Raw genomic sequence first — 12,665 nt, 5'->3', positions numbered from 1 at the left:
TGTGTGTAGAGTGTGTAGAGTGTGTAGAGTGTGTAGAGTGTGTAGAGTGTGTAGAGTGTGTAGAGTGTGTAGAGTGTGTAGAGTGTGTAGAGTGTGTAGAGTGTGTAGAGTGTGTAGAGGTGTGTAGAGTGTGTAGAGTGTGTAGAGTGTGTAGAGTGTGTAGAGTGTGTAGAGTGTGTAGAGTGTGTAGAGTGTGTAGAGTGTGTAGAGTGTGTAGAGTGTGTAGAGAGTGTGTAGAGTGTGTAGAGTGTAGGTGTGTAGAGTGTGTAGATGTGTAGGTGTGTAGATGTGTAGAGTGTGTAGAGTGTGTAGAGTGTGTAGAGTGTGTAGAGTGTGTAGAGTGTGTAGAGTGTGTAGAGTGTGTAGAGTGTGTAGAGTGTGTAGAGTGTGTAGAGTGGTGTAGAGTGTGTAGAGTGTGTAGAGTGTGTAGAGTGTGTAGAGTGTGTAGAGTGTGTAGAGTGTGTAGAGTGTGTGTTAGAGTGTGTAGAGTGTGTAGAGTGTGTAGAGTGTGTAGAGTGTGTAGAGTGTGTAGAGTGTGTAGAGTGTGTAGAGTGTGTAGAGTGTGTAGAGTGTGTAGAGGTGTAGAGTGTGTAGAGTGTGTAGAGTGTGTAGAGTGTGTAGAGTGTGTAGAGTGTGTAGAGTGTGTAGAGTGTGTAGAGTGTGTAGAGTGTGTAGAGTGTGTAGAGTGTGTAGAGTGTGTAGAGTGTGTAGAGTGTGTAGCGTGTGTAGAGTGTGTAGAGTGTGTAGAGTGTGTAGAGTGTGTAGAGTGTGTAGAGTGTGTAGAGTGTGTGAGTGTGTAGAGTGTGTAGAGTGTGTAGAGTGTGTAGAGTGTGTAGAGGTGTGTAGAGTGTGTAGAGTGTGTAGAGTGTGTAGAGTGTGTAGAGTGTGTAGAGTGTGTAGAGTGTGTAGAGTGTGTAGAGTGTGTAGGGTGTGTAGGTGTGTAGAGTGTGTAGAGTGTGTTGAGTGTGTAGAGTGTGTAGAGTGTGTAGAGTTGTGTGTAGAGTGTGTAGGTGTGTAGAGTGTGTAGAGTGTGTAGAGTGTGTAGAGTGTGTAGAGTGTGTAGAGTGTGTAGAGTGTGTAGAGTGTGTAGAGTGTGTAGAGTGTGTAGGTGTGTAGAGTGTGTGAGTGTGTTAGGTGTGTTGAGTGTGTAGGAGTGTGTTGAGTGTGTAGAGTGTGTAGAGTGTGTAGAGTGTGTAGAGTGTGTGAGTGTGTGAGTGTGTAGAGTGTGTAGAGTGTGATGTGGGTGTGTAGAGTGTAGGTGTGTAGAGTGTGTAGAGTGTGTAGGAGTGTGTAGAGTGTGTTGAGTGGTGGTGTAGTGTGTTGAGTGTGTAGAGTGTGTAGAGTGTGGTGTGTGTGTGTAGAGTGTGTAGGTGTGTTGGGTGGTGTAGAGTGTGTAGGTGTGTGTTGAGGTGTTGGTGTGTAGAGTGTGTAGAGTGTGTAGGTGTGTAGAGTGGTGTAGAGTGTGTAGAGTGTGTTGGTGTGTAGAGTGTGTGTGGGTGTGGGTGTGTAGGTGTGTAGAGTGTGTAGGTGTGGTTGAGGTGTGTAGAGTGTGTAGAGTGTGTAGTGTGTGGTTGAGTGTGTAGAGTGTGTTAGAGGTTGGTGTAGAGTGTGTAGAGTGTGTTGAGTGTGTAGAGTGTGGGTGTTGGGTGTGTAGGTGTGTAGAGTGTGTAGAGTGTGTGGTGTGTAGGTGTGTAGAGTGTGTTGGGTGTGTAGGTGTGTAGAGTGTGTTGTGGTTGGTGTGTAGGTGTGTCGGTGGTGGGTTGGGTTGTGTTGGGTTGAGTGTGTAGGTGTGTAGGTGTGTAGGTTGTTAGAGTGTGTAGGGTGTGTTGGTGTAGGTGTGTAGAGTGTGTTGGTGTGTTGAGTGTGTAGAGTGTGGTTGAGTGTGTAGAGTGTGTAGAGTGTGTTGGTGTGTAGGTGTGTAGGTGTGTGGGTGTGGTGTGTGTAGAGTGTGTGGTGTGTGGTGTGTAGGTGTGTGTTGTGTTGGTGTGGTAGAGTGTGTAGTGTGGTTGTAGAGTGTGTGTGGTGTGTAGGTGTGTGGTGTGTAGAGTTGGGTGTGTTGGTGTGTAGAGTGTGTTGGGTGTGTTGAGTGTGTAGAGTGTGTGAGTGTGTAGAGTGTGTTGAGTGTGTAGAGTGTGTGTGGTTGAGGTGTGTAGAGTGTGTAGAGTGTGTAGAGTGTGTAGGTGTTGGTGTTGGTGTGTTGTGTTTGGTGTGTGTTGGTGTGTAGAGTTGGGTGTGTGAGTGTGTGAGTGTGTAGAGTGTGTAGAGTGTGTAGGTGGTTGTAGAGTGTGGTTGAGGTGTGTTGAGTGTGTAGAGTGTGTAGAGTGTGTTGGTGTGTAGGTGTGTGGTGGTAGAGTGTGTGGTGTGTAGAGTGTGTAGAGTGTGTAGAGTGTGTAGAGTGTGTAGAGTGTGTAGAGTGTGTTGAGTGTGTGGAGTGTGTAGGTGGTAGGTGTGTAGAGTGTGTAGGGTTGTGTAGAGTGTGTAGAGTGTGTTGAGTGTGTAGAGTGTGTAGAGTGTGTAGAGTGTGTAGAGTGTGTAGAGTGTGTAGAGTGTGTAGAGTGTGTAGAGTGTGTAGAGTGTGTAGAGTGTGTAGAGTGTGTAGAGTGTGTAGGTGTGTAGAGTGTGTAGTGTTGTGTTGGAGTGTGTAGAGTGTTGTAGAGTGTGTAGAGTTGTGTAGAGTGTGTAGAGTGTGTAGAGTGTTGTAGAGTGTGTAGAGTGTGTAGAGTGTGTAGAGTGTGTAGAGTGTGTAGAGTGTGTAGAGTGTGTTAGAGTGTGTAGAGTGTGTAGAGTGTGTAGAGTGTGTAGAGTGTGTAGAGTGTGTAGAGTGTTAGAGTGTGTAGAGTGTGTAGAGTGTGTGGTGTGTAGAGTGTGTAGAGTGGGTGTGTAGAGTGTGTAGGAGTGTGTAGAGTGTGTAGATGTGTAGAGTGTGTAGAGTGTTGTGTAGAGTGTGTAGAGTGTGTAGAGTGTGTAGAGTGTGTAGTGTGTAGAGTGTGTAGAGTGTGTAGAGTGTGTAGAGTGTTGGTTGAGTGTGTAGAGTGTGTAGAGTGTGTAGAGTGTGTAGAGTGTGTAGAGTGTGTAGGTGTGTAGAGTGTGTAGAGTGTGGTAGGTGTGTAGAGTGTGTAGAGTGTGTAGAGTGTGTAGTGTGTGTGAGTGTTGGTGTGTAGAGGTGTGTGTAGAGTGTGTTGTAGAGTTGGTGTAGAGTGTGTAGAGTGTGTAGAGTGTGTAGAGTGTGTAGAGTGTGTAGATGTGTTGTGTAGAGTGTGTAGAGTGTGTAGGGTGTGGTGTGAGTGTGTTGAGGGTTGTGTAGGTGTGTAGTGTGTGTAGAGTGTGTAGAGTGGTGTTAGGTGTGTGGTTGAGGGTGTGGTGTGTTGTGTGTGTAGGAGTGTGTAGTGTGTGGTGTGTAGAGTGTGTTGGTGTGTAGTGTGTGTAGGTGTGTGGTTGTAGAGGTGTGTATGTAGTGTAAGAAATAAAGAGTGAAGACCAGAGATTCAGTCCTGTTGGCCAACTGTACAAAGTAGACTCACATAATATTTCATCTGTTTAAACTTCTGATTTCCAGCGATGTCGTTTATTAAGCAGATAATACATCACAGTTATAAAATGTCTGAAATTAAAATAATGTTTTTCTCTTTTAAATCAAATACACACAGATGACTTCCATACTCATATATAGTTAACAAACTCATATTTATCACATCTTAACTGGTTCTAATGATGAATATTAGAAGTGAACTTACCTCAGAGAACAGTGAGTCAGATCAGGATGTTCTCTGTGTTCATGAAGAAGGAAGAACTGAAACACCTCCAAACCCTCAGTGAGACAGTGAGGGAGAGTTCAGTGAATAATAACTTTATAATCTACTGACTGTGTGACGGCTACTTCCTCTCATACCCGTCCATGTTCCTCCAATCACAGATCAGAGACTATCCCATAATCACTGTTTCATGTTCAGCAGTGTTGTGAGGATTATTTCATATTAGTGTCGTGTTGCCCCAACATTGTGTCTGAGCTGGACCCCCCCCTCCCTCCCTCCTCCACCCCCCCGGTGCAAGTTGTTTTGTGTGCTTCTGTTGCTGGGGGGGGGGGGGGGGGGGGGGGTTCTCCCGTTCCCACACTGTGCTCCACACATAGCTCAGTCTGGGAGCCCCCTCCTCTCTCCTCGCCCCTTTACGCTTATGCTTTACATAAAACAGAAAGACATTAAAACACCCCCCCCCCCCCCCCCCATAATAAAAACAAAGTACAAAAAAATAGAAAGAGAGAAATAAAATGCTAGATTAGAGCATTAAATATAAATTAAGATATAAAATATAATATAAATATAAATATAAGATTGCAGCATAAAATAATAATTTAAAAAAATCATTATTCAAACTATAAAATCTTCTCTTGGACCATAAAACACTGCAAATGTCTTTTTTTCCCTTAAGATGAATCAAACATTAATCAGTGACTGATTGATTGATGGAGAGTTTATGATGTGAACTGGTGTAGAGACTGATTATGAACAGTTTATAAAGGTTAAATGTTTTATTATGTGCTCAAACTAGTGAAGACTTTCCTCAGCAGTTGTTGTTTGAGAGGAGATGAACTCTGATGACAGGGTCAGGTTTTATCAGATAAATAAATTTGACTCTTTTGAGATTTAGTTGTTTCCTTTTTGTGTTGAACTAAACAAAGTTGATCAAACTCAAAACTAATGTCTGATTCTGATGAAATGACTTCAGTGTGGAGTTATTTCAGAGATCATTGTGGTTTCACTGTTACCAGAATATCAAGTTATGGCGCCATCAGCTGGTCAGGAAGAGGTACTACACAGACCAGGAGCAGCAGGACACAAGGCCTGATCACACATGCTGAGGAGGAGGAGGAGAAGGAGGAGGAGGAGGAGGAGGAGGGGGGAGGAGGAAGAGGAGGAGGAGGAGGAGGGGGAAGAGGAGGAGGAAGAGGAGGAGGAGGGGGAAGAGGAAGAGGAGGAGGAGGAATAGGAGAAGGAGGAGGACGAGGAGGAGGAAGAGGAGGAGGAGGAGGGGGAGTCTGTAGAGCAGAGGTGTGGAGGTTAGTAGGGGGGGGGGGGCAGAGAGCCAGTTTAATGTTCTTGTTAATAAGTTCAAACCTTCAGTTAAATTATGATATAAAATATTAAAAAAAAATCATATTATATATAATATATAATATATCATTACTATACATGTATAATATATATTATATATTATATATGTATAGTAATGATATATTTATGTATTTATGTTAAAGCAGCTTTACTCGTCTCTCATACAGACTGACGCTCTGTAAACTGGAGCAGACTGATTATTATTATTATTATTATTATTATTAAGAACTAAGAAGCTGAACTTTGTTCTCTATCATGTGAAACATCAGATCTTAGTACGCTGGTCTGTGCTCAGTGTGTCACACAGAGCTTCAACATGCTGCTATCTGAAATATAAACTACTCAAAGTACTTCAACCTTGTACTTAAGTACAGTAGTGTAGTACTGTGGTTTCCAACCTGAGGGTCGGGACCCACAAAGGGTCCCAGGATCCATGTGAGGGTCGGGACCCTAACCCTAACCCAGGATCCATGTGAGGGTCGGGGACCCACAAAGGGTCCCAGGATCCATGTGAGGGTCTGAAAAATGATGAAAATGATGAAAAGTGAAATCTATATTTCTGCTCCACACGTCTGTCAGACCTGCTGCTAATCTTTGGTCTGCTCTGTGATTGGTGGAGGTGTAACTGTCAGGGCTGAACCTGGATGATACTGATCCGATGATTTCTCTACCTCTCCTCCTCCTTTCTCTCTCTCTCTCTCACACACACTCTCTATCTCTCCTCCATCCTAATCTGCTCTCTGTAACTGTCAGGGCTGTTCAGACAGGTAGACTCTGAACCTGGATGATACTGATCTGATGATTTGAATGGAGAGCAGCTGCAGTGCTGCAGCTCTCTGAAAGCACAAAGTCACACTTGTCTCAGAGCTCTGAATGCAAAACACAAGATGTAAAACACAGAGAGAAGTGAAGACAATCAGGTTCAACTATCGGAGACATTGTCCCATTAACAGATGAAGTGTAAAGACTGAAGGACAGAAACAGTGAATCATTTTAAACATGAAGGAAGATATTAAAACACTTTGTTAGAAACACTATCATCTGTTCTTTCTCTTTTACTTTTACAGATATATATAGTTTATATATCTACTGTATGTATGTAGAGTACAGTACAGTGATAGTGTATGTACAGTATATATTATATATATTACATCATCTCATCACTTTGAAGATTAAATAACATCAACAGTCAGCTACATGACATATAATAAGTTAATATGTATAATAAGTATATAATAAGTGTCTGTGCAGCTGTACTTATTCTGAGTTAACCCTTCGTGACTCTGCAGGTTCAGACTCTGTGACGTCTGAACGTTGAGGAAAGCTTCATGAAGGATCAGACCAACTCCATCTGTTCTTTTTCTGATGCTCATCAGGGTCTGGAACAACATCACAATAACAACAACTTCATATAAAACACAATAAAGAAGACGTGCAGACAGACGCTGACCAAAGATTAAAAATGATCAAAGTGTCCAAAAGTTATTAAAACTATTAAAAACAGTGTTTAACCATTTCATAACCATTCTAGATGAAAACAGCTGTAGTCTGAGTAGAGCAGGCGCCCCCCCCCCCCCCCCCCCCCCCGTCTGTTAATAAGTAACTCTGGAAACAGCTGAGAGCAGATTAAAACAGACTGTACAGAAACCACAATGATGTCTAACAGTAACTAAAGGGACATTCTGCAGTTTTCTTATAAAAACACAAAGCTTGTCTTTAGGCAGAATAAATGTGTCTCATGTTTTTTCTTTCTTATAAACATTTACAAAACCAGATATTTAAGTATTTTCAATCTTTGTTATATTCATGTTTTTGTAGCCTGCAGTTTTCAAACATAACGAGGATCCAGTTATTAATACGAGAGGAAACCTTTAATGAGTCTACAGGTTAGTCTGCAGAGGTCTGAGACATGAGGACAGACACCAGTCAGTCTGCAGAGGTCTGAGACATGAGGACACCAGTTAGTCTGCAGAGGTCTGAGACATGAGGACAGACACCAGTCAGTCTGCAGAGGTCTGAGACATGAGGACACCAGTTAGTCTGCAGAGGTCTGAGACATGAGGACACCAGTCAGTCTGCAGAGGTCTGAGACATGAGGACAGACACCAGTCAGTCTGCAGAGGTCTGAGACATGAGGACACCAGTTAGTCTGCAGAGGTCTGAGACATGAGGACACCAGTCAGTCTGCAGAGGTCTGAGACATGAGGACAGACAGACGCTCACAGCAGCACCAACATGTCACTGTCTCCTTCACAGTTCCTCTCTTCCATGTCTCATTCAAATGTGCCTGCGTAAAAATGGACTTTATTGATGCCGAGTCCGTTAGATAACATTCAGCTACGTGCAGGTCAGTTGGTCATTTTGGAGGGGGGGCAGAGGGGGGGGGCAGAGGGAGGCAGGTGTGGAGGGGGGGCAGAGGGAGGGGGGGGGGGCAGAGGGAGGCAGGTATAAGACCAGGTGAGCTCAGGTGAGGCAGTGAGCGTCAGCCCTGAAGGACAGAGAGCGGTTTGAAGAGGACGAAGCATCACTCCTGACTGAGACTGAGACTGCAAACAGGTGAGATGAGTTCTTTCTTCTTGGTTTAACGTGTTGAACTCTTCCTCCTCCTCTTCCTCTTCCTCCTCCTCCTCCTCCTCCTCCTCCTCCTCCTCCTGACTAAAGCTTGATAAACAGAGAGCACAAATACTGTGCAGATGTTACTAAAGACAAACTCTTTAAAAACTGTCTCTAAAGGACGAGTTCACAGTTTTACACCAGCTGATCAGTCAGTGTGTGTGTGTGTGTGTGTGTGTGTGTGTGTGTGTGTGTGTGTGTGTGTGTGTGTGTGTGTGTGTGTTCATACTGAGCATTAGATCCTTCATCATGTTAACAGGAAGTGATGGAGGACTAAACCCACAGTCCTCCTTCTGTGGAAACATGGATTATAAAGTAGATGTGAATGAAGTGTGGTTAGTACTATGGTAACCAAAGTAACTATAGCAGTGTGAGTTAGTCATATCAGTGATATCTGACACATTTACTGTCTGTTTAGCATCAGATTCCCTCTTAGTGTTTCCCTTCCTTTCCTTCCTTCCTACCATAGTAACTATAGTACTAACTACTGGAGTACTGCAGTATTATAGTGATGTAGTATTTTAACTGGCTGTATTAGTACTTTTACTGCAGTAAAGTATCTGAGTACTTCTTCCAGCTCTGTTGGTCTTTGTAGTGACACATAATGAATTGTAATGCAGGTTAATGAAGAAGAAGAAATATGATGGTTTCTTAACCAGTAATACTGATAAAGAGATTTGAGTAGAAACAATGAGCAGTGAGTAAATGTGTTGGTCAGTATTGAGTTGTCATACTGCAGGCTTGTTCCTGTGATATGTTCATGTTGTAAAAAGCTTCAGTCTTTCAGCTGCAGAGACTCTAAATGTGTTGATGAGAGCTGATGTGCTGCTGATGTGCTGCTGTGTTTCAGGGAGTCATGTGGAGGTTGGTGCTGGTGGTCAGTCTGCTGTGCTGCAGCTCTGAGGCTTCAGTGTCCTGCAAAGATGAGAAAGGAGATGAAGTGGACTGGTGAGACAGAAAGAGATAAAACACAGACATGTGGGCCCAGCAGCAGCAGCAGATGTTTGCTGTCTGCTCTTCAACATGAAACCACACAAGTTAAAGGATGCACTAACAGTCAGAATCAGCCAATCAGAGCAAAATGAGACAGTTGGTGTCCATGCTGGCAGCGTCTCTATAGACGTCTGCTGGTCCATCACCTCTCAGCTGGTGACTCTTCCTCTGCTGCCACCAGGACAACCATCAGAATCACAACCAGCAATCTGTTAACCCTGACCCTAACCCTAACCCTGACCCCCTAACCCTGACCCTGACCCTGACCCCCTAACCCTAACCCTGATAAACATACAGCTGAATGTTTTATAGGTCAGTTAAAGTCATGAACATCAGAGTCTCTGTTATGTTCTGATTTCTGTTCTTCTCTCATCAGGTACATCTTATACAAGACTCCCAAAAGTCTGAAGGATGGTTTGGGCTATGTTTACATTTATCCAGATAACAACAAAGTGATTCAATCTGGTGTTAACACAAAGCCCATCAATGCTGCTGACAGCTTCCTGGCGAAGACTCTGCACCAGCTCTTACATTTCGACATCAAAAACCCGGTGAGTATTATTTTAGAGACTCAGCCTCCTGATTCTATTTTACCTTTTTTATAGTGATCGATTGTTCAACTCACCCACACACACACACCCACACCCCCCCCCACACACACACACACAGTATTTAGTAGTCATTCTAACAATGAATTCTGATAAATATTAAATCATATGTTGATGTAATCCTGTTATTTCTATTTGTTTGTATGTTTGAGCCCATGGTGAGAAACATCATAAGAAATTCATAACTGAAAAAACACATGGGGGGGGGGGGTGGGGGGGTGATATAATATAAAAGAAGCTTATTTCTGATCTGAAATGTTCCTTTTATAGTCAGAGACATTTGGATTCATCAGCTACAATGATCAACCTCCAGGATGCAATGCTCAACCAGAGAAGTTTGGCCACAGTAAAGGTAAGAGACCCGAACCCGAACCCGAACCCTTCCTCCCTGCAGCATCCATCCCGTCTACATGCTCTGAGGACTGGATCAATACAAATCAGAATAATCATTTAACACATTAAACTAAAATAAATCTTACATCACTCTTTAACTCCAAGACAAAACTCTTAACTAATGAATAACTATCATTATGTAATAAACACCTGCTCGTACTGTGTGCTGCTCAGACTGCATTTATCATTATTCATTATTTAATAACCCTGAATATGACCAGGGTTGATATGATGAAACTAAACTCAATAAACTAATATCAAACCTGACACTCAGTCACACATTATGTCAAATATAAATATGTCTCTGACAGACGGACTCTTACTGATGTTCATTTGATCCATAATAGACTAATATCCATCTATAATCATATAATCATAGTTATTGAGATACTCTTTTATGAAAAAGCCAAACCAGGTAAATATAGATATATCTTCTATGTGTGTGTGTACTGCACATTCATAACAGCTAAATATAGGATTCATTTTATCTAGTAGTAATAAAGACAATGCATAACCCATTACACTTTATTATATTTAAATCTTGACTAAAACTAAAATGTGCTGTCAGGATGAACACTGCTGTGTTGAACCGAACCTTTTCCACCTGTGCTCTGCTCAGTGTGCAACCAACCAAAACCGTCCCACCCACAACAACACAAAGAACTTTTGTTCCGCTATTAAAATATTACACCGCTCTTTTATTACGTGTGTTATGTGGATATTCTAACTTATATTCAGGTTAATCAATAAAATACATATTTTTATCCAAACATAAATGATTCTAACTTTTTTAAACACATCTGTCATGATGTCATGAACTCAAACAATCAGCTTCTTTATTAAATATGACAAATGGAGGGAATCTAGAAACAGACGTCACCAGTGATCATTTAACCCTCATGTCGTCTTCCAGGGTCAAATTGACCCCGTCTTATTCTTCTTTCCTCCCTTCCTTTCTTCTGTCTGTACTTCCTCCATCCCCCTTTCTTCCTTTCTTTCCTTTCCTTTCCTTCCTTCCTCCCTTCTTTCCTTCCTTCTTCCTTCCTCCCTTCCATTCTTTCCTTCTTTCCTTTCCTTTCGTTTCCTCCCTTCCTCCTTCCTTCCTCCCTCCATTCCTTCCTTCTTTGACTTGAGGACAACAGGAGGGTTAAACTGAACTGAAACAGAAGCCCATCAGCAGGCCGCTAGCTGGTCTCTGTGGTAGTCTGTTGGCGCCACCTGCTGGTAGAAGGCTAATACATCAGCTACATACTTAGGCATCCATGTTCAAATACTGCAAAGCTTCACTGAAGCTACTGTTCACTGCATTTGTTGTCTGTCCATTTATTGATGTTGATGATTATTGATGAGCATGAAACATTCGTCATGGTTAAAACTACTGAAGCCTGCAGGCCGGTTAACAACCAGCTCCCCAAATAATCTCAACCCACAGTTCTGTTTAGTCGATGGACTGAAAATAATTAGTCAGTGAAAGCATCAGTAGATGAATCTATATTTATAGTAATTATTAGTTGCAGTTCTAATAATGTTGCAGTAACATAAAGAGAAATGTAAAGTCACTAAAATGGTGATGAGCTTCAGATGAGCTGCTGACTGACTGTTCATGTTCACAGGAATTGTGATGGTGGAGAAAGCCAAGACTGGAGTCTGGCTGATACACAGCACACCACAGTTCCCTTTCACAAGAGATCCAAAGACTTTCTATCCTCCGAGTGGACAAACAAACGCTCAGATATTTATGTGTGTGACATTCAACTACGACCAGTTCAAACTTATAGGTAATGATCTCCATTAAAGCTTCATGTTTGCATTCTTATTGATTGAAATGAATATTATTTTCAACATATTGTTTTATATTTTCAGGTAAACATCTGCAGTACATCAGAGCTTTCTCATTTGATCATCATATTCCAGAAGGCCTTGAAGAAGAGCTTAGAAAGGCAGCAGAGTGGAGAGACTGGGGAGAGGCTACTCCGTCTGGTCTCTACCAGCAGCCACACTCAAAAGGCGGCCAAATGTTTTATAGCATTACTAATCACGGGCCAAAAAATGAAAAAGGTGAGATATCCACATGATGGCTTCAGTCATGCAGCTCTCGTGTTGTGTTGTGTTTGTGTAACACGGCTGTTGTTGTTCCTGCAGGTGATCTCTACGACACCATTTCAAAAAAGCTTAAGATTGATTTGAGTGATTTGAAGGTCCAGACGTGGCCTTCAAAGGACGACGTCCCTGACAGTGACGAGACTGTTGAGGGAGTACAAACTGGTTTGGGTAAATGGGAGAGAGGAAATGATCATTCCAAGTGGTGTGTAGCTACAGATAAAGGGAAGCAGTTGTTCTGCATTGCAGATTTAAATAGGCGGCAGGACAGATGGGGGGGTGCACTGTGCTTTGAGAATGAAAGAGTAAAAAACTTGTTCAACAAATTTGTATCCGATGCAGAGTCCGAAACACAATCTGAATATGATTTTTTAGAGCCCCCCCCAAGAAAGAAAATAAAACATAGTAAATGACTGTGACAGTAGACTTCTCTGTTCATGTCAAACATCCAGAGGTAAATGTTGTGATGTAGTTCATTAATGAGACTGAATGATGATCTGTAACTCTGTCTGTACTGAGTGAAGTTTCTCCATCAGAGGAACCAAAGTGTCTGTGTTGATGAATTCATTAAAACGTGACAGAAACTCCTCGTTGTCTTTGTGATCGTCACTTCTGTCTCTCAACAAGTTTGTCTTCAGTCACACAGCTGCAGAGCTTCATGACTTCAACCTGAAAACACATTCATCAAGGAAACAGCCTGTGGTTGATGTGGTTGATGTGGTTGGTTGGTGTGGTTGATGTGGTTGGTGTGGTTGATGTGGTTGATGTGGTTGGTGTGGTTGGTTGATGTGGTTGGTTGATGTGGTTGGTTGATGTGGTTGGTTGATGTGGTTGGTTGATGTGGTTG

General features: G+C 42.6%; 1 protein-coding gene across 1 annotated transcript; it reads left to right on the top strand.

Moving 5' to 3' along the window:
- The first annotated feature begins 8,580 nt into the window (after nucleotides 1–8,580).
- On the top strand, nucleotides 8,581–12,556 carry LOC128379978 (deoxyribonuclease-2-like). The gene is made up of 7 exons (XM_053339616.1): nucleotides 8,581–8,672; nucleotides 9,094–9,268; nucleotides 9,596–9,677; nucleotides 11,332–11,496; nucleotides 11,582–11,776; nucleotides 11,861–11,973; nucleotides 12,446–12,556. The coding sequence occupies exons 1-7, from the start codon at nucleotides 8,581–8,583 to the stop codon at nucleotides 12,554–12,556; spliced, it is 933 nt and encodes a 310-aa protein (XP_053195591.1).
- Nucleotides 12,557–12,665: the final 109 nt, after the last annotated feature.

The sequence above is a fragment of the Scomber japonicus genome, chromosome 19 (genome assembly GCF_027409825.1).
Source record: "Scomber japonicus isolate fScoJap1 chromosome 19, fScoJap1.pri, whole genome shotgun sequence".
NCBI lineage: Eukaryota > Metazoa > Chordata > Actinopteri > Scombriformes > Scombridae > Scomber > Scomber japonicus.
Note: the sequence above shows the minus strand (reverse complement) of the source record. Positions and strands in the feature narration are given on the sequence as shown.

Coding starts and splice junctions, on each gene's coding strand:
- LOC128379978 (XM_053339616.1), top strand. CDS start 8,581: ATGTGGAGGTTGGTGCTGGTGGTCAGTCTGCTGTGCTGCAGCTCTGAG. Junction 11,497..11,581: donor CGACCAGTTCAAACTTATAG/GTAATGATCTCC, acceptor TTATATTTTCAG/GTAAACATCTGCAGTACATC. Junction 11,777..11,860: donor CGGGCCAAAAAATGAAAAAG/GTGAGATATCCA, acceptor TTGTTCCTGCAG/GTGATCTCTACGACACCATT.